The sequence below is a fragment of the Oreochromis niloticus genome, linkage group LG7, assembly GCF_001858045.2.
Source record: "Oreochromis niloticus isolate F11D_XX linkage group LG7, O_niloticus_UMD_NMBU, whole genome shotgun sequence".
In the NCBI taxonomy this organism is placed as follows: Eukaryota; Metazoa; Chordata; class Actinopteri; order Cichliformes; family Cichlidae; genus Oreochromis; species Oreochromis niloticus.
In genome coordinates this window covers 53,142,296-53,169,602 of record NC_031972.2, presented here as the reverse complement: position 1 = coordinate 53,169,602, position 27,307 = coordinate 53,142,296, and the positions used below count along the sequence as shown (strand labels likewise).

The following is a 27,307-nucleotide window of genomic DNA, read 5'->3' as shown; positions in this document are numbered from 1 at the left end:
GGATGGACGGATGGATGGACGGATGGACGGATGGATGGGATTAGTCATGAAACCAGTGACCTCAGAGTTGGGCTATGCTCAGGGACCCATGGTAGAAGACGGATAGACAAGATGGATATTTTGTCCACTGATTAAGTGGAGAATTTAAACTTTCAAATACTTAAATCATCTGAAAAAAGTTGTTTTTATGGACTGAAAGGGACATAAGATAAAGCAGGACATATTGGAAGAAGAAAGGCATTATCGGCCCCTGAATATGGTAATTTAGTCTACAAGATGAAACAGATGCTCCAACAGCTTGCCAGTGGCTGCATGGGATACGGCCAAGATGACATAAATTTTCTATTTAGTGTGCCAAGTATTTGGAAGGTGTGACATGACTTCATTAAGGTGGCTCCATCCTCCTGTGACTTTGCCAAAATGTACAAAGATTTAATCATCGTTCTAATTTCAAATGTATTGTCTACTCGTTCAGTTTTCTCAGTGTGAGTCATGTTGAATATAGCTACTGTGCTGTTTAAAAGTCTGGAACCACAATGAAAACTTGTCATAATGTCATATAAAACTGGAAATAATTTCTAAATTGTGAACTTTAAGGACCTGAAGACATTTAAAAGGTGCAAGAAGTGTCACATAAGCTGGATTTGCAGCATTGGTCATGGTAAGCCATTACAGTTTCTTACAATTCCCATAGTTATATTCGTAAGTTCTTGACATTAACATATTTTTGTAATTTTGCCCCAACACATCACCACAATGGATCAGACAAGATGGGACTGAAGTGCAGACTTTTAGATTTAATTCAAAGAGTGTAAGTAGTGCAATGGCTGTTTAGGAATTCCAGCCATTTTTGTACACTGAACCGCATTTTCAGAGGAAGTGGTTTTAAAAAGCGTAATTTTAATCTTAAAGATTGTTTTTAATACTTAAATGAAAGTCATTTGGAGTCACTGTCTAAAGTCTAAACCCAAAGACATCACCAAATGTTGTTCTCCCTCCCTTCTGCATACAGCTTTGTATTTAATAACTGAAAAGCTTTCCTGTTGGGCTGAGATCAGGTAACTGACTTGAATAATTTCATTTCTTTGCCTTGAGAAACCCATATTTTGCTTTTGCAGTATGTTTCAGGTCATTATCCATTTGCACTGTGAAGCACCATTTGATCAGCTCTGCAATATTTAACTGAATCTGAGGAGAGAGTTCAGCCCTGTACACTTCAGAATTCATCCTGCTATTTCTATCAGCAGTGACATCATCAATAAAATCTAGTGGCTTGGTTCCACTTGCAGCCATGCATGTCCATGCCATAACACTGCTTCAATCATGTTTGACAGATGATGTGGTGTGCTTCAGATCATGACCTGCTTCTCTCCTTCTTCATCTGTCTGTGAAGGTTCTCAGTCATCCAGGTCATCAGATTCTAAGGAGCTTCCAAAGAAAAGTGTCTGGACACTTTTCTTGAAGACGTTTCACTTCTAATCCAAGAAGCTTCTTCAGTTCTAAGAGCAACTGGTGGAGCGTCCCAAGATTTTGCCGTTTCTCCTCAAAAGTTGCCCATAGTGGACCTCATCACAGCCACAGAAACTGCCATAAGGATGAATAAATTACCACAAACAGAAGCAGAGCAAATCAGGATGAAGGTTTCCGCCACCCTGTCCAGTGCAAAAAGTCCTCCGTCTAACCTCACAATACAAGAAAAGAAGGCCGTCACATCCCTGAGCAGAAACCATAACATCACCATATTACCAGCCAACAAGGGGAGGACCACTGTTATTCTAAACACAATGGATTATCACGCACAAATTACTACATTCCTCAGTGACAATAATACCTATGAAGCCTTAAAATGAGACCCCACCCAGTAGGGCTTAAAAATCTGGGACTCTCCACCAGTTGCTCTTAGAACTGAAGAAGCTTCTTGGATTAGAGGTGAAACATCTTCAAAAATGTAAAGAAGTCCACACACCTTTCTTTCCAAGCTCCTTAGACCTCCTTCTTCATACTTTTCACTTCCCATCATTTCTGTACAAGCTCTTTTAGATCTTAAGTCTAATCTGGCCTTCTTGTTCTTGACCATAGCCAGTGGTTTGCACCTTTCCATTTATATTCATGAATCCATCTCTTGATTATAGACTTTGATAATGACATGCCTACGTCTTTGAGAGTGTTCTTGACTTGGTCAGATGTTGTGAAGAGGTTTTCTTAAGCAGGGAAAGAAATATGCAATCATGTACTTTAGTTATGTTCTGTGGTCTTTCAGGCCTTTTAGTGCTGCTGAGCTTGTCAGTCCATTCATCCTTTTTAAGAATGCACCAGATTGTTGATTTTACCATTCCCATAGTTTTTGCAGCTTTGCAAAAACTTTGCAACTCTTATACGTTTATTTTGGTTTTTCCACACATCTATCCATCTAATCACTCTTTACCAATCACTTGTCCAATTACTTTTGAACCTCTCAAAATGCGGCACTAAAAGCAAAAACATGGCTGTACTTTCAAAACAGTCTGAAAGTTCATTGCTTGATTTAAAATCATTTGCGGTGCGGCAAAACAATGTGCCATTGTCCAAAAACATATGGACCTAACTGTAACTCCTGTCAAACTGTAACTCCTGTTCAGTGACAGCGATACAACTCAGATTTCCTTGAGCTGTATTCCTGTCACTGAAACAGAATTCAGATGACACAAAGCTGGAGTATGTCTACTAATTAAGGCTTTTCAAGTTTTCGGGTTGCTCACATTCTTCGCCTTTTATACACATGGCTGTACCTCAAGTTTCCAGAAGAACATGGCTTACTGAGTAGCATTTAGACAGTGGCAAACATGAAGTAATTAAAATTGGCAGGAGTCAAATAGTTATTGTAACAAAGTGGGGTTTTCACTGAATCACATCATGGCTAGATTGAGGGTTTCTAAGTGAGCAGTGAATGATACTTTAAAACACTTTATGTGAACTGGATTCTCTTCTGCAAAACACATGTTATCCAAACTACAGTCAGACAGATCAAAAGCATCCACATCATGATAAGATCAGTATATGCTGTTTTGTTCAATGAGGGGAAAGTAGTTTACCACAGACAGAGACATTCCTAAACCAAGAATCCAAGAGTCAAATCAGCAGAAGTACGGTGGAGCTGTGGTGTCAAGTACCATCTCTAAACTAGTTCTCAGGAAGGGAAAAGAGGCCAAAGGCTTAGGGTTGGGCTAAGACATATCAACATTTCATAGTGAATGATGGAAAAAAGACTTTTTTACTAATTAATCCAGATTAGATGTCACTGGCACTAACAGAAAGGTGTATATTAAGAGACAAACAGGGCAGCGATTGATACTGCAGTTCATCAAACCCAGTAACAAAAGGTGGTGGAAATATGAAATTCTAGGCCTGCTTTGCTTAACCTTGAGTTGGACACCTGCTCTAAAGTGACTCCACCCTAACAAAGCAGAAGTAGCACTCCAACCATCAGAGACATGCTACACCCTCAGATTTGTCTCTTTGTGGAGGAGGATTCATATTACAGCAGGTTAATGAGCCCAAACGCACCTCAAAGCTTGTTGAGAGCTACTTGAAGACCAAAGACCAAGGAGTCCTAATGTCATGGACTTCCCTCCACTTTCAAACCCCACTAAACACTGCAGTCACTGGTGGGGGGGGGAAGAAAACCAAACATTCCTAATATCGATTGACCTTTTTTTTTTAAACATCAAATTTATGCAAACTAGAAGTCTATTCTCAGGCCTCAGTCTTTCAGACCCCTCTGTACCTGAGACAGCACTGTGGATAAGTAAAAGGTGCCTCTAATGTTGAATTAACTGCTTTTAAGTGAAATGTGAAAGGGCCAGTATAATTGAAACAAAGTGCTTGTTAAATTGTTGCACTGTGTGAAAACCTCCTTCGAGCTCACCTTTCTAATCAGGGGAATCAGGAGAAGCTCTGTCCAAAATTTTTTTTTTTTAACAACTACAGTACTTAACAAATGTATTAGACCACCTGTCATAAAAACAAGAAAAGTTAGCATTTTAGAAACTTGCCAAGTAAAATGCAAGCAAAAATGTGCTATTTGTAATTGTTACAATTAAACTGTAAAACTGTAATTATTAATGCAGTAATTTGGCATCTATATTTAAAAAATATATATAATGTGCTTTACTATTTTCTTTAGCTTTTTGGTAAAATAGGACATCTAAGAATTCGAGAGTACTAATAAAAATTATAGCTTGCAAAAATTATTTGGTATTTACCAATACTGTTCATTTAGAGCTACTGTTGCATAAATCTTACATTGAGTTACAGTCTAATAAATTTGTTAAGCACACTACCTTTTTTTTGTATGGTAACTTTTTCTATATGGTAACTTCATATAGAGAAAGGTCAGGTGTGTCACGGTGAGAAAAATGCAGTATTTATGTATTTTTTTGTTCTTCACAACTATTTCGTTCGCTTTTTATACTGAGTGCAACACTAAGAATGCCTCTGGGGAGAGACGCCCTTATTCCCATTTGTATAATTCATTCCATTAGGACTAGAAAGACCCTCTGCTCTTTTGAAGAGAGAGCACTGAGACAGAGTGACAAAGCCAGGAGGACACTGAAATCTTTTGGTCAAACAGTCACATATAGCTACTCTGAAGTGGTGTAGATGCTTTTCGCTGCAGAGGTTGTTAGCCAATTACTTCTACCAAGTAAACTGATACCAGCTTAGAAAACAAGAAAAGAAGATAGATTAAACTTTTCATATGTGATACTTTCAGCTGCTCTCTTATTCACAAAGGGATATCACAGCAGGTAGCTCTGCATGTTTAATTAGGCAGATTTTTACACCCTTCCTGATACAACCCCAAAGGGATTTATATCTCCTCCTGGGATTAAACTAAGAATTGTTCACTTGTTAGGTGAATGTGTATACTATGGAGACGGATCTAGTTGAATTTGATCTAAGAAGCTTGACAATAGACAGCTGAACAACCCATGGTCCTATCCAGTCTGGCCTAAGCTGTCCTATAGTCAGGCTGATTGACAGGGAGGTACAGTAGGTTAGTTAGCATTGCTATAGCTACTTATCAACCAGGGCAGTGGTATTGACCAGATTTATCCAGATGGGTATGCACACACATAAGTATATAAGTAGTTCATTGCATTAGGTAATCTTTGAAAATCTCAAAGATTTGATTTGATAAACGTTCTTAAATTATTCATAGAGAAAGACTGTATTTTCAAGTCTTACTTTGGTGCACTGTGTGCCACAGGATACAGGGTACAGTTATATCATGGTCACTTAATTAGACCCTGAAGCAACCATTTACCCTTGCCCTCATGCAAAACTGGCAGCTGGACAAAGTACAGTTGGTGAGTGTAAGGAAAAAACAAAAAAATAATGAATTTTGGAGTGTTTAATTCTTTACTTTACTTTTGTATTTATTTTTATTTTTTGCATATTGCATATAAAAAAATCATTATTAGATAAAGCTGTCTTGAGTGAAAACAAATTACAATTTCACTTATTAAGGGGGGGGGAAAAGCTGTCCAAACCTCTCTGGCCTTATGTGAAAAGTAATTTAACCCGGGGTTAATTTCACTATCCACACTCAGGCCCGGTTACTGCCTGACATGTTGAATTAAGAAATCGCTTAAAAAGACCCTTTCTGACAAAGTGAAGTAGGCTAAAAGATCTCAAAAAGCAACACGCCATGCCACGATCTAAAGAAACTCAAAAACAGAGAAACAAATTCCATAAGTTTGGAAAGGATTACTAAAGATTTGGGACTCCAGCGAATGACGGTGAGAACCATTATCCACAAATGGAGAATACCTGGAACCATGGTGAATCTTCCCAGGACATCTGGCATAAAACTAGTACATCATTTTATGAGAAGAACATCATACAAACAGTGAAACACAGCGGTGGGAGTGTGATGGTCTGGGCCTGCTTTGCTGCATCAAGATCTGGACGACTTGCTGTAATTTATGGAACCATGAATTCTGCTCTCTACCAGAAAATCCTGAGGGAGAATGCCCAACCATCAATTTATGCTCTGAAGCTCAAGTATACTTGTGTTATACAGCAGGACAATGATCCAGAAAACATCAGCAAGTCAACCTCTATATGGCTAAAAAATAAATCAAAATGAAGATTTTAGAGGTACCCAGTCAAAGTCCGGACTTAAATATGATTGAGATGCTTTGGCATCACCTTAAACAGGCTATTCATACTCAACAACCTTCCAATGTGGCTTAATTAAAACAATTGTGCAAGGAACAGTGGGCCAGAAAGATTCCTCCACAGTGATGTGAAAAACGCATTGCCAGTTATCACAAATGCTTGATTGCAGTTCTTGCTGCCAAGGGTGGCACAACCAGTTCGACCAATTTTTCCAATACTAAATGAAACCATCATTTAATAATTGCATTTTGGATTTACTCAGGTTATCTTTGTCTAACATTAAAACTTGTTTAATAATCTGAAACATGAAACAAAATCAGCAGAAAATCTCTCTCTCTCTATATATATATATTTATAATAAAACTAAATAATAAATAAAACTGTAGCTTTATTGGTCATTGGCTTGGTGACTATTATAAGGCAGATGATGAGTTATGTGTTAAGGAGTCACGTTCATCTATTTTCTTCCAGCTATACAATTCAGGATCGCAGGAGGGGGGCTGGAGACTATCCCAGCTGCCACAGAGCGAGAGGCAGTCCACCCTGGACGATGCTAACAGCCCCGTTACTGAATACAGCCTAGGAATACAACCAGTAGTTTTGTAAAGTGTTGCAGTGTCTTGGCTGACTAACAGTTTTGAAGTTGCGGAACTGAATTCAATCATTTAAACTGTCTAACTCAGGGATGTCAAAGTCATTGTGTGTCTGTGTGCTAATGAATGTGTAAAATTACAGAAAAGGTTCTGGTAGTTTTTGTTAATTCACAGAAAGTAACCCTTCATATTGTCTAAAGTCTTTGCCTGCCCTGTTCTTCAACACCCCTGGGCTAACACACATATTTACACTGCAGAGTTACACGCATAGTAAATATATTAATAATTTGTTTCCTGTCATGCTAATCATTTGTTTATCTAAGGGCCAGGGACTTTTGAATCTGAGTTTATGTAAGTGCAGGCCATAATAAGAGCTCTCCACATGCTAAGGAGCGCCTTAGCATGTGGAGAGCTAAAACCTGCTCATTATGAAGCTGTTGCCTTGTGTGACGCACTTTGTAGTGGATTTTGAAAATGCTCTGCGGAGAATCATTTTTAGCCATATTGAAATGATCAAAGAAAAGTTAATGTTGTAGTGTGGCAGTTTGCCTTTGCAGTATTTCCAGCCTATAGGATCACTGGTAATTAATTTTACTTCAGTCACAGGTGATGAAATCCAATAAATGCAAGAGTTAGACTGGATCATCTCGCCAGCAGTAAGAGAGAATATGAACAGACGCGATTGCAGTGTGATAACTACTTCCTTTCAGTTGTTACCGATTTTCTTTATTTAAAACTCCAACTTTGGTATTAAACACATATTTTTAACAGATTTATGTAGCCTTCATGAAACAACACAGTAATAATAATAAAGGTTTTGGTGTGTTGGATGTGCCTTTTTCTTGTCAGTATTTCACGACTTTGTAGTTTCAACACTGCAGACCCAATATCAACAACACCCACTGTCACATTGTTAAGGAGGCTACTGTAACTGCACTCGGATTCTCGGAGCACCTATGAATTCTCCTTCCTTTGACCTCATGAAATTTTCCATCTAGATCAAGACATGGTGATCAGAAAAAAAGAGGCCCTTTCTCCCAAATATTTTTCCAGCTATTCAGCCTCAGCGCTGTACCAAACCATGCCCTGAAATTGTATTTATCTTAAATGAATTGTAGCTCATTTTTGTTTACCCTTTGTGTGTAATTTTGCTCTGCTAAACCCCTATATGCTTTTGTTTGTTATTATTCTTGCGGACCCCCTTTATTAGCCTACTTATTAAATTTTTGGTTTCCTTTGTGTTTTTTGTTTTTTTTTTTAATTTGGGGGACCTTTGTGAGTTTGTAAGAAGCCCTTCTTTGACAATAACTGTTTTCTCATTCCCTCACTGCTTCGCTCCTAACAAGGTAATAATAGGAAAGACTCCCATTTATCAGAGCATTCAGGTTACTGGACACCTCTAAGTGGCAGCTAGCTTGTGTTACTGTCTGTCACTCATTACTACAGATTTCAGCTGCCTCAATCATTAAACGCTAACAAAGAAAACAGCAAGATTCAAACGTTAGCTCTTTATTAAAAGTCATACTACTTCCAGACATCCATTTTGCTTGCTTTTGCCTGCACTTCCGAACTTTTTAACACCAACTCAACTATGTCAGAGTTTTCAGAAAAATGACACATCCCCAGTCATAATTACAAGTAAGTGGGAAACTGGTAATTATGGCAATTCTGCTATGACACAAACAGTACACCAGGGCAGGACTGGTAATTGTACTCTCATTTTCAGCATTTACTATTTGCAAGAGTGGATTTTTAATCTTTTACTCTGCAAAACTAAAGGCAACAATTAGGCACAGTGGTGCTCTGTAAATGCAGTCCAAATACTTGGTGATTGTAAAGATAATTGCAGTCTAAATACAATTGTATGCATTTAGCAGGACTGTAGTCAGGGTGAATGTTGTCCTTGTGCCTTTGTGGGTTCTCTCCGGGTACTCCAACTTCCTCCCACTGTCTGAAGACATGCACATTAGGTTAACTGGGGATTCTGAACTGGCTGTAGGTATGAAAGTGTGAATGGTTGCATATGTGTTACCCCAGCAATAGACTGGCAACCTGTCCAGGGTGTACCCAGCCTCCCATTGGCAGATGGGATAGGCTACAGAGCTTGGAAATAACCATCTTCATAGAGGCTCGCAAGATTTTGAATATTTTAGGAAAGCTTTTGAAATACTGCCCACTGTGCACTGTTCATTAAAACCTTTCTGCATGATGTTAACAAATGTAATCAATTTCATGGTTTTGTTTAATAAGTATTTGCCGTTGAAGATATGTAAATATAATTTCTAAGAAGAAAAGCAGGATCGAGGCACCAGCTTGCATGTTTCTACAATTTTCACATGGTTTTTAGACATCACGTCAAATCTCCCAAACAATGCCCATGCAGATGTCATCTTAGAAATAAAAATATGTAGTTACATCTGAGACTTGACAGACTGATTTAAAATAACAGATAAGTCACTACTATGCAAATAGGTCATTACAAAAGTAGCTTTAGCTGGGAAACACATTCAACAATCACTGTTAGACTTGTGTGCATACATTATCACCAACATGCGGAAGCTCAGCAATGTATGTTATCATTCTCTTCTTTTACATATACTGCATTTAGCATTTTATTTATTTAGAAAAGGATGCTGCTTGTTGTATGACATGTTATCTTTTCTTATTAAGGAAACAGAGCTTGGTAATTTGAGAATCTTTCAAATGATTCTTGGCATGTACAACTAATCTGGTTTCTTTCTGCATTGTACTTCATGCGCATGTGCCTCAAAGTGTAATTTGAGCAAAAGCAGCATGGATATATCATTGGTAAGGAAACAGCCTTGCTGAGAAACAGCTTTCACTAACACTGTCGGGACACTTGCCTTAGAGTACTCACAAAGATAATCAATACACAATACAAAACACACATCAACCAGCTTCTTGTGGTTTTGTTCTGAGGTTAATATTTGCTGCCTGCAGATGCCTTTTGAAAATTTGCAACATCTGCCTGATGGTCGAAAATAGTCATCGACCAATATGAAAAATGAAGACTAAAATATCTCAATATTGCTTTGAGGTCTAATTAGGTCCAATAATAGCTATAAATCTTTAAAAAAAATAATAGGAGTACTGTTACTATACCCAGGCTCTACTGATGCTCTGCTAATGTTGCTCTAGAGAGCCACTGAGACATTATACAGTTTGTACTTGTAATTACTCGTGATAATTTGACTTGAAATGCTTGCCCACATAATCTGATAGCATTAGATAGATAGCAACAGATTGTTAATTCAATCATTTAAATAGATGGACCATAATGAAGCTGTCCCCGTACTGATTATTTTTACAGAGTCAATGTAAAAAATAAACTCACCAGCTCTGGCATTCTCACCACTCATGCATGTAGGGTGATGCTGAAATGAAATGTAAATCATACACACACTGCGGTTCACGTAGCCATGTTCCCTCATTAAATGGCCTTTCATATTGGCCCACACAGTTATTATTGTTTGTCACATGCATCTTTGCTAGAGCTGGAAGGTCAGTGTTTTCAATTACAGATTGTATTACTGATACCCGATATCAGATTCTTGACCAAGACATCAGTGGTGCTGGTGACCAGAGTTAACTCCTGCAGAAGGTAAAGGCTGAGAACTAAGCACTGTTCCTATTTTAATCGCCCACTTACTGTTGATACGGGAATAAGTGAGATGTAGAACAATTTGTTAAAAGCAGGTTTCCTTTTTTTCTATGTAGACATTTTTTTTACTTAGTAATTGTCAGAAAAGAAAATAAAGTATGACCCAGAGGAAAAGAAAGTATGCTTTCTTTAAATTAAAAAATTTACACCTCAGGGCATAAAACAAATCACCTGGTCCTTGAGGACATCTTAAAATTAGGTAAATAACCTCAGATGAAGTACAAAACATGACATATTAAAAAAAATATTAAAGAGCATAAGGAGCTACTAATCAAATATACTTAATTAACTGATTATCAGGAAGTATAAGCACCTCTACAAGAGCTGTAGTTTTGCAGGTTTGCTGGTATGGACCATTCAGGTGTGTGTTAACACAATGGCAAGGAGGAACGACATCAGCAATGAGCTTTAAGAGGAAATTGTTGCTGCCCATCAGTCTGGGACGAGTTATAAGGACATTTCCAAACACTTTTAAGTTTACTATTCAGTGAGAAAGATTATTCCTAAGTGGAAAACATTCAAGACAGCTGCCAATCTGTCTTGAATGGATGTTGCAGCAAGTTTACCCCAAGGTCAGGCAGTGCAATGCTCTGAGAAACTGAAAAAAATCTTAAGAACTACATTTCAGACTCTACAGGCCTTCTTTAGCATGTTAAAAATGTTAAAGTTCTTTAGTTAAACTTTTTAAAAAAGAGAGAGAGAGAGATGTGTATGGCTCGTTTGGAAGTCTTGCCAGGAAAAAACATTGTAGCACGGCTTATGTTTGCAATATTGTATCTGAACAAACCACAAAACTTGTGGAGCATTGTCCTGTGGACAGATGGTACCAAAGTGGAAATGTTTGGCCATAATGCACAGCAACCCTTTGGGTGAAACACAGCATATCAGCACAAACAGTGGTTAAGCACAGTGGTGGAGCGGTGATGATTTGGGCTTGTTTACAGGCATAGGACAAGGGCACCTTACAGCCACTGAGTACACCTTGAACTCCTCTGTATACCAAAATATTCCAAAGCCACTTAGTTTTTCCACACAGTTCTTCTGCATTTCAGGTTAGTTTTTGTTAAAAAAAAATAATAATGACAAGATGTTATTTGGTATATTGTTGTTCTTTTGAAGCTTTATTTACCTAATTTTCAGACCCATTAAGGTTTTTCATTATCTCCTGATATATTAAGCCTTAGAAGTCATGGAGGCTCTACTTTCTTTTTACCATGACCAGACATCTGACAAGACATCCTTTAGTTTACTAGGCTGTCCTAAAAACTCCCTAAAGAGGCTGTAGCGAGAGTACTGACAGCGACTAGAAAGAGAGAGCATATTTCTCCCATATTGCCTTCAATGTTTCTCTTCACATACAAGATGTTGAATAATCATCTTATCTTAAAGACCTCAAAGTCCAATATCACCCAAATGGAGCACTTCACTCTCAGACTGCTGGCTTAACCGTGATTTAAAAGTAGAATAGGAGGCAGAGTCTTCAGTTTTCAGGCCCCTCTTCTGTGGAACCAGCTCCCAATTTGGATTCAGGAGACAGACATCCTGTCTACTTTTAAGATTAGGCTTAAATCTTTCTTTTTCACACACCTGTTTTCACTCACTATGTGTTTAGACCCTACTCTGCATTTAATCATTACTTGTTATTAATCTCTGGCGCTCTTCCGCAGTGTGTTTTTTAAATTGTCTTCCTGGCTGCCCCTCCCTAAGCCTGGTTCTGCCGGAGGTTTCTTCTTGTTAAAAGGGAGTTTTTCCTTCCCACTCTCACCAAGTGCTTGCTCATAGAGGGTCATTTGATTGCTGTGGTTTTCTCTGTATTAATGTAGGGTCCTTATCTTACAATATAAAGCACCTTGATGGTGACTACAGTTGTGATTTTATGCTATTATAAATAATTACATTGAACTGAACTGAAACTGAATTATAGTTTTTTGCTGATTTTGGGAGACTCTAGCAAATTTGTGGTTTCAGCTGCATGTTTTATGTCTTCAGCCCTCTTTGTGCCCCCTGTTCACACTGAACAGCCTGTACTACAGTCTGCAAAGCTCTGCATGGGATCTGCATACAACCAGTGCACAACCCTTTGGGTTCCTTAGAAATCTGCTCCTAATGACTCAGCTGTTTACTCAAAGGTTGCGATCTTGTGGCATGAACTGGTATTATCCCAAAGTACAGCCTGTCCCCAGTTCAGCTTCAGTTGGTATTTCTTGAACACAATACAGATGTGTTGGACATAAAGCCATAGCTACTGTACTTAGTTCTGTTGGAAGGTTTGAAACTGTATTTTATAGAAACACAAATCCATATAAAGTCAATACACAAGTTTTTCCCACATTTCCATTTTGTAATATTTGTAAATTGGTGAGCTCACAGGTACAGGAAGATAATGCAAACCTGTATTTCCTATTTAACTCTTAGGAAAGAAAGCACATAAGCAAATCTTCCAAAAAAAGGAAACTATTAATGGAATCATGAAGGAAACCGTCCATTTTTTAATTTATTTCTTGCAGCAAACACATGGAAAACTAGTAAAGGAATTGTTTTGCCTATTTGTCATGCAGACTACACGCTGTGCAATCTAAGCTATACACAATGCAGTCACAACAGTACAAATGGCAGCATCATCGTACCGATCAAACGTTTGTTTGTGTCTCATCTACAGATTTTAAGAATGCAGTTAGAAACAACGCATTTACTGATTTGATGATTTCTGTATCATAAAGAGACGCTAACACATGCATGCCTGATTTCTGATGTAAACATGGCTTGCATTAACAGTGATTGTGATAACAGTGCTCTGACAGAAACACTGACTATGACTAATGTGAAGTAAGAGACGGGGAGGCCAGATTATAAATTCAGTTTAAAAGGTTGAATCTTTTTTTATTCTCTGTTTCAAATACTCAAAACATTTGTGAATGTTTCTGTCTGTTCTTTTGTTTTCTCTTATTATGATTGAGAAGAATGAAAAAAGGGGATTCAGACAATCTAATTTAGTGTGAATGTTAATTTAACGCAAATCAAAATAGCCCAGTCTTTAGCATTTGCACAATCTCTATTGTAATCATCGATTTTTCAAACCCATTTTGACCAATTCCAAATAGACCTTTTCCTTTCCAATATGCTGCTCCCCTCATCTTCTTCTTAGAATTTATTTCCACTGAAATGTTCCTGTCTTTCAGAGCTTTGTGTTTTTTTTCCCTTTTTTTTGCTATGCTTTTCTCTCCTTGCTTTATGCTCCTTTCGCTCTGTATCTTTTTCTGTCTCCCCTCCCTCTCCCTGTCCTTCTTCTTTCTCTCCTTCCTTTTTTCTTTGGCTGCTTTTCATTCTGTTTTCTTTCATTGTTTTTCTTTTCTTTCTCGCCTAGGGACCCCTTTTTTTTTTCTCTTCCTCTATTCAGGTTTTCTTTATTCTCTTTTCTGAATAGTTGTGGTACTTTAAGGGGAAGGGGAAGGCGAGGGAGAGGGGAGGGAGGTTAGTTTCAGTCAAAGCTGCAGAACAAAACTTCCTCCCACACCACATGCAGTGTCTCTTGGAATGAGTTTGTCACTGACTTGAAGACACACTCCCCCTCCTGTGTGTACCACCATGTATGACAGCCTTACAGTGAATTGGTGTTAGGCCAGCAGACATAGCCATGTTCTATACTGACTATTGTCCTGTCTTAAATATCAATGGGGCATGTTGTCTCTGTTTGTGGTTAAGCAGTGCAGTATCACATGGTGACACATGATGTGGTGGTGGTGGTGCGTTTAAACCAACCACAGCTGTGTGTGAATACGATTATCTCCCGACTGAGGTGCGTAGAGGGAGGCATTTGTGCTTCACAAGAACATCTTCATCACTGCAGAGAAATGACAGGCTACCTTACAGGAGGCAGCCCCATGTCGAGGAGCACTACCTCCTCAACGGCTTCAGTCTCAGTGGGACTCCACACATATAAGCACAGACGCAGTCCAGCAGTAAATAAAAGATGAGAAAATCACATGTGCTGGTTTGTAAATTTATTGACACACAAAGCCGTTGATATGAAAATTGGGAAAATAGCACGGAGGCTGAAAAAAAAATCTATTACTGCACACCTGAAAGACAAAACCACAGCAACCAGTCTATCTCGAGATATCATGACAGGAATCATTCCTCTTTCTTTATGGCAGTAAAAGACTACAGCCTCCTGCACCTATGCTTTCAGTCTCACAGCCATACACACACTCACAGTCTGCCCAAGACAATTTAATGCATGACTCAATGGCATTGAAAGTGGGTTGGATAAATTGGAAATGATTAAAAATGCAGAATTGACAGGGAAACCGATAAAACTTTCTCTCTATAAGTAAGAACCAAAAACCAGCATGATGGAATGGCAGGCTTGAAGGGGAGAGAAAGGTGAAAGACAGATGAAAGTGAAGAGAGATAAAAGCCGGAGTGAGGAGGGTGTGGGATAAAGCAGGAGGAAGGGAGGCAGAGATGAAAGCAAAATGAGAAAGATAAGAACAGAGTGAGAGAGACAGAGAGGGAAACGGAGGAAGAGATAGATAGTGTACAGAGCAGAGAGAGAGGTAACCATGGAAACAGGAGGAAGGTACAAAAGAAGAGATAGACAAAGGGTTTGATTTAAAAGAATGAAACTTGGACGAAAGAAAAGTAATTCCGACTGAAATTTGTTACCGGGAGCTGGAAGAATAATACAAAGAAAGTGACGGCCATAGAGGGACAGTGGCTGTGTCCCCACTGCCTGCTATAGCCAGTTTGAATGTGGTCGCCTCTAACCAGCACATAAGGCACTCCAGAGACCTCTAGTGTTAATAGGCTTCTGTGGTTCATTGTGGGCCTCACCTTGAGTAAATCTGGGGCCATTTCACTATGTAGGACACTTGCAAGATGCCCAAACCCCCCCTCACCACACACACACATGTTTCTTTTTCTATACATGGAATAGGTAGCACAGTATGTTTTATAGGCATACTTTTCCGTGAATCATATAGGAGAAAGAGACTTCACAGCGACTAAAATAAGATAAAATACCTCAGTAAGATTCCTCTCCCACCTCACTGCAATGAAAAACTGCATTCCTGATAAGAAGATATGAGTTCTCCATGGTCCTACATTTTGTTTGCTGACTTATTGAATGAACTTGAGGTGCATGTTGAATTCTGTACTGTTGCCCATCCACTCCCATTGAATAAATGCAATGCGCCCATATATTAGGATTCATATTTGTATATCTATATAGAGTTACAGACAGACAGAGGGTTTTTATTCTGTGGTTTTTGAGTCTCTTGTGGCTATCCCTCCTTTTCCCTTCCCCCTCTCTGTTTTTCTCTCCTCTCTGTCTTTCTCTTTCGTCCTCTGTCTCTGTTTCTCTCACTCGCTCCCCCTCCCTCCCTCCCTCTTTCTCTTGATCTCTCTCTCCTCCTCTCTCTCCTGCTCTCTCATGCCCCCTCTTTTTCTCGCTCTCTTATGCTCTCTCTCTCTCTCCCTTCTCTTTCTCTCTTTCCTTCCATAGCTCTCTGTCTCACTCCCTCGCCCCCCTCTCTGTTCCTTTTATATCCTCCTTGCTGAATGCTCTTCTCCTCTCCTCCCTCAACTCTGTCTTTTCTCCTTTATATTCAGCCTTTTTTTTCAAGCTCTCCCCACACTCCTTTCTCCAATGTTGTCTCCAAGCAGAGCTATTTCATTGCTAATATTCTGTCTTTCCATTTAGTACCCCCGCTACAAAATGGGGAGAGTAATCTTTTATTTAGGGTTTTCTTTCTTTTTCTTTTTCTTTTTCTTTTTCTCTTTCTTTTTTTTTTTTTTTTGCTCTGGCCATCTCTGCATCCTGTCTTGCAGTTTGCGTAAGAAGATTTTTTTTGGGGGGGGGGGGGGATTTAAAGACTCGATTTGTTTAAATTGTATAGTAGAAACGAGCCAAAGTGAGAAATGGATCATAAATGCAGAATATCCTGCAGAGATCTTGTTTATTTGCGGTAAGATGCATTCCCCTATACTCTGCCTTGTCTGATCACATATACCTCACATTTAAAGTTGCTCTCCTTTGCAGCAGTGAGGGAGGCAATACTGATAAAGACTCTTTTTTTTCCTCCTTGTTTTCAGTTTTTCTTCTCCTGTCTGCGTGTCCACTCCATTCTTACTAACCTTAATGGAAGAAGCTGGAGGCGTGCAACTAGGGTGTGGCTGCTTTTATACACTTTTGATATAGGTCTTCTCCATCTGCATTGCTTAGATTCAAGCTGTGTGATAGTCAGCTCTCTGCTCTTTCTTGTTCTCCTTTTTTTTTGTGAAAGCTTAATTACAGCAGCTAATCATGCTTGAGACTTACTATTATATCAGCATGCCGTGCAGAGGTGAGACTGATCCAGCGCTGGAAATAACAGAAGGTGTGTGGGCTTGCTGCCTTACACACAGGGGTCTGAGAGGAATGGCCAGCTAAAAAACATCAGTCCAATAACTCAAAGTTCAAAACACAGAGCAAACTGATTTCTCTCCTCTCTTTCTCCTGCTTCCTGATCATAAGAAAATCCTCACCTGAGCACTGGAGCTGTAACATCCCTACACACAAACCTACACAGCTCCCCGTTTGCCTGACAGTGAGAGGATGTTGAATTATAGCCATCACCCAGCACAGCGTCTCTCCCTCACACACACACACACAGTCAGAGCAAACTCTGGCTGTATGCAGCCTGTCACTGGGCTGGATGAAGAAACAACACTGACAATGTAAGGAGTGGGATATGCTTATATAGAGAGACTCACCTATGGCTGATACACAAATGCCTTCAGTGTGCTGCCATTTGGATTCGCCAGACTGTGTTCTCATATTTGTTTTAACCCTCCCGCCCCCCTCACAAAAAAAAAACAAAAAAAGAAAGAAGGAAAACAGGGAGTTGTCATCAATGAGTCCTCTGCAGTTGTATGATTCATTGAGATTTTCTCAGGGGTAAAACAGACAGCTGATATCTGAATCTGTTGCTCCCCACCACCGACACCAACACTTTTTCCTCCTTCCCTCCAGTACAGAGCTTTCTGTCGCTCTGACTTGTTCTCTTTCTCTTGTTGGGAAAGAAAAAAAAAGTTCTAACTTTGACCCATATCACAGAGAGGATGTGACACTGCGCCGCATGCTCGTCGTCCTATAGATAAACAGCGCCGAGCCAGGCCAGGTCTGGAAATGGACTAGCAGCTGCTGGTAGAAATACAGTAATCATACAGACACCCGTGTCAGAAGTGTGTTGTTTTAGGGCTGTGGAGGACTGTAAGCATGCTGGTGTCAGTGGTGTGTGTTTCTGTGTGTGTCGGTGTGTGCGGGTTTGTCCCTGATCTCAGACATCAGACAAATGCGCGCATGCAACCACGCACAAACACACATTTGAAATCCCAGTTGAGGGTTAGTACACTTGAGAGCAGGGCAATGGCTTACTTCCCTTTCTCTCTCCCTCTCTTTCTTTCTCTCTGCCTCACAAACCTGTAGAAATCTAAGAAGTGGATGAAATTTTATGCTTATTATCACCACAGCCTTTTCCACTATTAGTTTTCCGTGGACTTACGCATGCAACCGTACCCTAAGTAAATGGACAAGCGAGCGAGGTTTTATTTTTTTTTGCTGTTATGAAGATTTGGGCCTGGAAAGGAGCCAGTGTGTTTCTTCCACAAACTTTTGTTGTCTGTGTCTTTTTCATTTTCCCCATAGGCTAGTTCTGTGTTGTTTTATGTACGTGTCCCTTGTTGTTTCTTCCATGTGGTTTCTTTGTCTTTCAGCCTCTTATCTCTTTGTTTCTTCCCTTGCTCTCCTTCTATTTTCTCTCCCATTCTCTCCCTCGACTTCCTGCTATCTCTCCCCCCCTCACTCACACCCTCACTCAATCTCTTTCTCTCTCTCTCCCCCCCCTTCCCCTCGCACTCACTCTCATTCCCTATCTTCCCCCCCACACACCCCCCACACCTCCTCCACTCCCCTTTCTCTCTATCTTTCTCATTCTCGCAGCACTCCCAGCTGCTGATGATTGATCAAGGTTTTCAAGGTTTGCCCTTTCCTGTTATTTAGTAGGAAATGTTTATGCACGGTCCTCAGTCTTACAGTCACAACTGGCATGTGTCCACGCAGTGTTTGTCGCACTCGCCCGCACCTACACACACGCACGCACGTCTCAGATGCACTTTTTGTTTATTTATTTTTTTATTCATCACACACACGCGAACACACACACACACACACACGTGTTTACTAGTTAAAAAAAAAAAAAAAAAAAGGTAAGGTAAGCACTGGAATAATAGAATACCTGTCTAATTATCAGGATCATCTTTAGTGAAGACTACTTAAGCACACAACCTGTACTCAGCCCGCAGGTACTCTGCCGCACTGTTTCTCAACACAGCCTGAAAGAAATCTGGAAGTTCAATAGTTAATGTCTTCCCTTGCTGTTTTTCCTTTTCCTCACTCTCTCCGTCTCTCTATCTCCTTTCCTCTCTCCATTCCCTTTGCTCTCACCCTCCCCTCCCCACCCCACCACCCACACCCTCCTCCACCTCCTCCTCTCCTCCTTCATTCTGTTCTGCACCCCCCCCCCCCTCCCTCCCCAACACCCCCACCCACCCCTTCTCTTTTCTCTTGCTGATGGACTCTTCTTTTTTATTTTCACACTCCACCATCCCCCCTTTTTTTTCTTCTCTCTTTTTCTCTCTTCTTTCCTCCAGCACACCACCACCACCACCACCCCCCCACACTCTTTTCTTTCACTGCGTTTTCTTTCAACCCTCCCTCTATCTCTCTTCCCATCCCCACCCCCTCTCCACCACTCCCCTCCCCTCTTTCTTTTTCTCTCTTTTATTCTTTCTCTTTCTTTTGCCACATCCTTTCTTATGCCCCTGCCTCCACCCCCACCACCCCCCCCCCAGTTCTCCTTTCCCTTCTTCCTCCTTTTTTTTGCTGCATTCTCTCCTTCCCTCCCCCACCCCAGCTCTCTTTCCTCTCTCCCTTTTTCTTTCTGTCTCTTTCACCCCCCCAACACCACCACCACCACCACTCCCTCCCTGTTCTTCCTCTCTCAGCTTCACTCCCCCTCCCTCTGCTTCTTTCTTCCTTATTCTTTCTCCCCCACGTCTGTCTCCCTCCCTCCCTCTCTCCTTAATGTTTTTTCTCTCCCTTTCTTTCTCCTTCTCTTTTCTTTTGTCACTCTTTTTTTTTGTTTCTGAATTTCTCAGACAGTATACTTCAGGCTGTCTCAATAGTTAATTAGTTTGAATCTAGAAACAACGGCAGCAAACTACACGTTCTCTGGAAAGTTAAAAATTTGAACATTTCTCAGACATTATCTGTCTGACTGTTTTGCCACTGACAGACACACCTCCACCCATAGTGTCTCTGAGTGGTTTGTGTGTTGCTGTGAAAGTGTGCACATGCCTCTATCTGTGCACGCTTACACACGCACACACACGCGCGCATCTATAAACATGTCTGTGTGCGTGTTTTTCCACGTATATCTGTGTGCATGCACAGAGAGGAACTGCTGATTAGATTTTATAATTGTTTGTGCGCTTGAGCACATACTCATAAAAAAAAAGAAAGAAGGAAATGCAAAGTATGAAGTGTGATCAAGAAACGATAGAGCCCGTGTCTCTGGGTGCCTTAAACAGAAATGTGTGTTGAAGGGTCATGCTGAATTGTACGTAGTGAGAAAGGGAGATAAGATGTGTGTGTGTGTGTTTGTAAGAGAAAAGAGGAGAGAAAGAGAAGTGAGATGGGAAGGAGAGGGTGGGAGGAAGAGAAAGAAATGGGGTGATGCTGTGTGTGTGTTGTGTGCATGTGTGTGTGTGTGTGTGTGTGGGGTGGAGGGCTGTTGGAAGTGAGGGGGGGGGCAGGCACAGTCAGTTCTGATAACAGCAACAGTAGGAGGAGGATGAGCCGTGGGACCGCCCCACTCTCCCACAGATATAAATAGGAGGTGGATTTTTTTACTCCACTCATTTCTCCTGAAGGATGAGATCCCTGAAACACCTTAAACATCACTCAAGGAACAATGTGGTGAGTTTGTAACCGAAAGATAGGGGAAGATTTTAGAGGGGAGAGGGGTGGCGGGGGGGAGGAGGAGGTGGCGATTACTTGTTTTGCAGTTTGTTAGTGAGCTGTTTGCACTCTTGTCCGTCTTTGTGTGTTTTGAGGGGAAGCAAGATTACTTTTTTCCCCCTCCACATTCACATGAGTGCTGCAGTAGGAACATCCTTCTTTTTAAAAAAAAAAATATAATAATAATAGTTGTGTTTCTATCTCTGTGCTGCACGCTTCTGCTTCTGCTTCTGCTCTGACTGTTTGTCCTTAGGTGTCTTTCAGTTGCAACTTTAAATGTGAAAGTACGGACTCTTGCAATTATTACCCTACCTTCTCTGTCTACTTGTCATTTGTCTTTTTCTCTTTCATTTTGTCAGCCTTTCATTTTGCTGTGCTTTTTCTTCTCTCTACAGCTCCCCCCCGCTCCTCCTCCTCCTCCTTCCCCTCTTTCTCTCTCACTCACTCACTCACTCTGTCTTTCTGTCTTTCTCCGGCTCCCCCCTCGCACACACCCCCTCCCTATCCTTTTCCTTTCTCTCTTCCCTCCTCTCACATGCTCACTCAATCTCTCGTTACCCTTCCCTCCCCTCCCCTCTTTCTTTATCTTTCAGCCCCTCCATCTCATTTCTCTCTCTGTCTCCCTCCCTCCACTCCTCCCCCGCCCACAGCTCTTTCTCCTTCTCTTCATACCTCCCTCCCTCTTTTCTCTCTCTCTCACACACACACATACACACACACACGCTTTCAAATACACACCCAGTCTCTTTCCTTTTCTTTCTCACAAACACACAGTCTGTCTCTGTCTGACTACTTTAAAAGCAGTAATTATAAATGACGTGGTTATCAGGGCATCCAGGTCTACTCCCCTCTCCCAACACACTCACACTCACACATACACCTTTATTCCTGCTCTCTATCTCCTCTTCCTTTCTCCATCCACTCTTTTCTTTTCTCTCAGTATTGTGTCAGGAAAGGAAGCAGCTCTTATTTATATGGCAGTGTGAAGGCTAGAGTGCTGTCTGCAAAGAAACCAGGGGTCAGCTTCTCACTATACATTTTCCTACTCGTCGGAGCCATGCTGAGAAATAACCTGAAACTAGTGGCATGCAATACCCGCTTCTCTTTTACCACAGAGGGCCAATTCTGGTCATACCACAATTTCTTCCCCATAGTTTCACTGTTCTGCTTTTACAGGCGGCAGGATAAACATGCGCGTGTGGGTCTGAAACACATCCGAACCATACAATTAAGTTAGCGAGTCTTATGCATTGGTCTGGAATACAGAATGAGCTCTAAGCTCAATCGAATGTCTGTTATGGATATGAGACTGCCTGCCGGCATATATCATCTTGTTAAAGAAGCCCAGTGTGGCAGGCATTATAAAGTTGGCTACGGCGGGAGTCTGTTAGTATAGAGTTGAGATACTTTTCTCCTTTATGAATGGCAGAGATAGCTCCAGTGATGAGCTAACTTTGGTCAGCAAGGCTGTCCCAGGACCCCACAGGAAGTGCTGAGGACAGTCCACGGAAGTCAACATCCTGGCTGGACCTGCATCCCTTGTTGTGTTCTTTGTTATTCTAAAGCCTGTCAAGGAAGGAAGCCGGGTGCTAACACAGATCTGTCTTATCTCCTCAATCTAATGTTCTCTGGATTCAGAGCAAAGACACAAGGCGTAGTCCAAACGCAGCTTTCACGGAGTAGCACTGAATCTTTCTCTTAATACTCTTCACTAATTCCCCGCTAAGGAAGACTCTATAGCTGCTGGGGTCAGTCTGACATGCTGAACCTTAAAGGCTAAATTGTATGTTTGCGTTGAAAAATAGGCACCTTTGACCTGATAGATTGCAAATGAGGAAGCGAGAATATGTGAGGAGAAATTGTGCAACAGGTTTTGTAACAACGGAATAATAGAAAGCACACAGAGACACAGATGCAGTTTTGCCTCTAGTTCATTTTGACTTATGGTGTATGTCTGTCTATGTGTGTGTGTGTGTGTGTGTGTGTGTGTGCGTGTGTGTGTGTGTGTGTGTGTTTTCTTCCAGGAGGAGGAGAGTGGCCGCTTGGTGCGGACATACCCAAAGATGACTGAGGGCCAAGTGGATGTGGGCACACAGACGGAGCCTGTGGTCGTGCTATCTCTGGCTCAGGCTGCCGTTCTTGGCCTCATCTCCCAGAATGAAATATTTGGGGCGACTATTGCTCCTAATGGCTTTTACACGGGGGAGCCCAGAGAATGCCCCCCTCCACCACCGGAGTCAGTGGAGTATGAGTATGCTGACCAGCTGATAGGGGCCAATGGGGACTACCTTGCTGAGCCTGCTGGGGAGCCAGAGCCGCAGCCCCACTGCAGTGAGAGAAGACGGCCTGGGCCCCGTGGGAGAACCAAGAGGCCCAGGATTGATGGGGAATTAGAGGGTCATCCGCACAATGTACCCAGTCCACAGCCTCAGGTTAAAGGTGAAAGACTTGACTCTGATACCCCTCCTTCGTGTATTCACATGAACAGCAGGGGTAGTCCTGGCAAGTCAGATGATCCAGTCATCCAGCAAGGTACTCTGAAAGAGGAGCAAGCCTGTGGAAACTGTCCTTCGTGTGTGAGAGACACATCCAGGCCACAAACAGATGGACAGCCAGAGGCTGAACAAGATGAAAGCTCTGGTAGGGAAAGAGTAAGGAAAGAAGAAGAGTTAGTAGTAGAGGAAGAAGAAGAAGAGGAGGCACTGAACCTTAAGACCACTGGAGAAACAAGTAGTCCTGTGGAGAATCGTTATTATGATTCCAGTGAGGTGGCCTATGAGTCTGCAGATATGGCAATGCCAACAGAGTATGAGGAGAACAACCAAGCCATGCTGTGGTCAGACCCAGAGGGTCTCGCAAGACGAATGCAGATTGACCGACTGGACATCAACGTGCAGATCGATGAGTCTTACTGCGTAGACGTAGGCGAGGGCTTGAAGCGCTGGAAGTGCCGCATGTGTGAGAAGTCATACACATCCAAATACAACCTGGTAACGCATATCTTGGGCCACAATGGAATTAAGCCCCATGAATGTATACACTGCGGAAAGCTTTTCAAGCAGCCAAGTCACCTCCAGACTCACCTGCTCACGCACCAGGGAACCCGACCACACAAGTGTACCGTCTGTGAGAAGGCCTTCACGCAGACGAGCCACCTGAAGAGGCACATGCTGCAACATTCAGACGTGAAACCCTACAGCTGTCGCTTCTGTGGCCGTGGCTTTGCCTACCCCAGTGAACTGAGGACCCACGAGAACAAACACGAGAACGGCCAGTGCCATGTCTGCACCCAGTGCGGCCTCGAGTTTCCAACCTATGCGCACCTGAAGCGTCACCTGACCAGCCATCAGGGACCCACGACGTACCAGTGCACAGAGTGCAACAAGTCCTTCGCCTACCGCAGCCAGCTGCAGAACCACTTGATGAAGCACCAGAACGTGCGGCCTTACGTTTGCCCCGAGTGCGGCATGGAGTTCGTCCAGATCCACCACCTCCGACAGCACGCTCTCACTCACAAGGTACTGGCAGCGCACGCCCTCCCACTTAAGGTACTGAAACCCAATGATGTGCCTTCGTCTAGCAGTTGATGTGTTCAAAATAACACTCAGGAGTATGCTAGCTTCATGCAGCAACACATCACTATTTAAAAGAAGAAAAATGTGATTATCAACATGAACACAAAAGAGATTTATGGGTTAAAAGGGAAGTATTTTAGACTCTTTCAATAAGAGTCTTCAGTATGAATACTCATGGAAAAAACGGGGTATATGGCATCACATCCTTTTCTCCAAAACCAGTTGCTTTGTAAACATAGCCTTCAAAGACCTTGAGTTTTTGTATGTGTCTCAACCCCCCACTTGCATGTGTTTTGTGTCGTGTGTCATTCGCAAAGCTACTTCCCTTTGTGTCAGATGAATCACTCTAGTCTTTCTCTCCATTTCATTGTATAGTGTACTTTAGACTAAATAAAAAAAAGCCCTTCTATTCATAAAACACGCTTTGTTGAATATTAAAATAAAAGTCAAAAACATGGTAAAAAACTTTTAGTTTATTCTTCCCAGTGCCAGGGTTTTTCATCTTTGTCACTCAACAAGTGGGGGTGGGGAGAAATATAATCTACACGAGTAGGATCAAAAAGCCAGAATACAAATGCTCAATTGCAGCAAACAGGCACACATGTGAGCGCCTTGTGATTTTTTCTCTCTCTCTGTGACTCATTATTTATTTTCCACCCGACCATATATTTAAGCCAAATTAATTAAAAGGACGCAAACACTTTCTTGTGTCCCCAGGGCATGAAAGAATTCAAGTGTGATGTCTGTGCCAGAGAATTCACCCTGTCTGCCAACCTGAAGAGACACATGTTGATCCACGCCAGCGTGAGGCCCTTCCAGTGCCATGTCTGCTTCAAGACCTTTGTCCAGAAGCAGACCCTGAAAACGCATATGATTGTCCACCTGCCGGTGAAGCCTTTCAAATGCAAGGTGGGGGAAGCAAGTGGCGCCTTTCGCGAAATCACCTGGATCTGGCTGGGATGAAGCAGGGAGCGATACTCACTGTTGCACTCTTGTCTTTCAGGTGTGCGGGAAGTCGTTTAACAGAATGTACAACCTCCTCGGCCACATGCATCTCCACGCTGGCAGCAAGCCCTTCAAGTGCCCTTACTGCACCAGCAAGTTCAACCTGAAGGGCAACCTGAGTCGACACATGAAAGTCAAACACGGCATCATGGACGCCACGATAGATGGACACGGTGAGCGGCTTGGTGACCTTAATTAAACTCTGAATTAAAACAGATGCTACTTGAATTTGTTGATGGGTGATGTGCGGCAAATTTCCCAGTGGGACTGTTTGGGGTGAGCTTCAAGTCGCATTATTGTCACTCAGTCTGTCCCTAATGCACTTTGACTCAGCATGTACTATAATCTAGTATTCGAGCATTTTGATGTTTCTGTCACTCCCTCCTCGTGTGCTCAGTAAATATAGCAGTGCCTGGATTAGACATGCCTGTCTCTATCAGTGGAGACTGATACTGAGGAGGGGCAATCTACAGGCTGTCCTAAATGTGGCCATATGTCTTTAGGAAGAGCTCCGCGTGTGTGTGTGTATGTGTGTGTTATTGTGGTGAAACTGGAATTATATTTGTATCCTCCTTTGTCCCTCCTTCAGAGCCCCCCCAAGAGACAGAAGGCCAGGAGGACTACGAGGAGGAGAGCTTTGAATTCAGTGAGCGAGAAAACCGGGCCAACAACACCAACACGCCTGACATCTCTAAACTCTCTCAAATGGAGTATTACAGCACCTTTGGGAAGGGCGCCGGACGCTTCAACACTGCGTGAATTATTAAAAATGACCCAAAATTGAATATAGGTGTGACCTAATGAAAATAGGATTGCTTTTTGTTTTGTTTTATTTTGTGTTTTTGCTGTTAAAGGCAAAGTGCTTGGGCTCCTCTTCAAGGACGTGAAGAAGCCTAGCAAACTGCACATCAGTATGCACTGGAATCTAGAAAAAATATACTTTTTTAATCTAATTACATATTTTTCATCTCTAAAACATTTAAAAATAATTACAGATAAATATATTTGAAGGAAATGGACAGCCTAAAATAGGAGCAAAGGATTTAAAATATATATATATATATATATACACACACACACACATTTGTATATGTTGTTAGTTGTTTAACAACAGTTAAACATCATCTGAGCCCAAATTGAAAAGCACAAGCTTAGCTGCAAACATAGGTGCATATGTTGATGTCTCACTGCACGTCCTCATTCAGACAATCCCGGTCCCCCTCTCTGTGGTCAGCTCATGGGTTAAAGAAGGAAACAGGTGTTGCTGTTCATTTCACTTGCCAAAGCTAATAAAGTTGCCGAACTTGATGATTCACTTTGATTTAAACTGTGACAAACTGCAAAATGACTGAAAATGCCACTGGATTTGCAATCTGTGTTTTATTGTATATTATTGTACAGAATGTATCAGCCCTCTAGTACGCTGGCTGGTACTGCAATCAGTGCGTTGCACTGAGGACCACTGTGTCTACTTTTTACATTACTGCATTAACAAGCGTCACCCTGTATTGATCTCTAGTCTATGAATGTAACTGTTTATGTGGAATGTTTTAAGATGCTAATAAAAACGTGAAGAAAAACACTTTTTAAAAAAATGGTTGGATCCCTTTTACCAAAGAATTAGATCAAAATCTCAGAGCTACTGGCGCCATCGGATTCCTTTCCTCGCCGCAGTGTTGAGCTGGGACATTGAATTTCTAGGGGTCCAATCACAGACCTCCAGAAATTACATTCAGGTTTCCCTCCCACCCATCTGTAGATCTTTTCAAAAGATTACCACAGAGAACAGACTGTGGTGCAGCATCTCTTTCAGCAAAACCTCACCGTTTTCCCTGATCCAAGCCGTCACAGGACTGCAGCATTTTTCAAAAGCAAGCCCCACATTTGTATTGCAGTTGTGTGTTTTTTTTGTTTTTTTAAATGGATGAATCTCAACAAGAATTGTCCTCCCAAAAAACTCGGACAGAAATATTAAGTGCCCTAGTGTGTCTACGAGAGCATGCCATCCATCATGCTGTACACTGGTCTCGAGTGATGAACGACAACCTCCCAACATGTGACAGGGCCACGGACCTTGTGCAAAATGATTTGGAAATGCTCAATATATTCAGTTTCTCCAGTGTTTAGCTTTTCAAACTTGTAACCTGCGAATAAGGTTTCCATTTGCAATGTTGATATAGTGCATTTAAAAGAAGAAGAAAAAAAAAAGCTCATTTTTGAGTTTTTCAGCTGC

The 27,307-nt window shown here is 41.5% G+C and overlaps 1 protein-coding gene across 2 annotated transcripts; it reads left to right on the top strand.

The window, feature by feature from the left end:
• The first annotated feature begins 20,312 nt into the window (after positions 1-20,312).
• On the top strand, positions 20,313-26,945 carry znf710a (zinc finger protein 710a). Of its 2 annotated transcripts, none has more exons than XM_025908751.1 (5): positions 20,313-20,452; positions 22,519-24,042; positions 24,787-24,978; positions 25,073-25,247; positions 25,664-26,945. In XM_025908751.1, the coding sequence occupies exons 1-5, from the start codon at positions 20,408-20,410 to the stop codon at positions 25,831-25,833; spliced, it is 2,106 nt and encodes a 701-aa protein (XP_025764536.1). In that variant the 5' UTR covers positions 20,313-20,407; the 3' UTR covers positions 25,834-26,945. The 2 variants fall into 2 exon arrangements, with proteins under 2 accessions (XP_025764536.1, XP_005470812.2); XM_005470755.4 differs by having other exon boundaries at positions 20,314-20,452; positions 22,519-24,012.
• Positions 26,946-27,307: the final 362 nt, after the last annotated feature.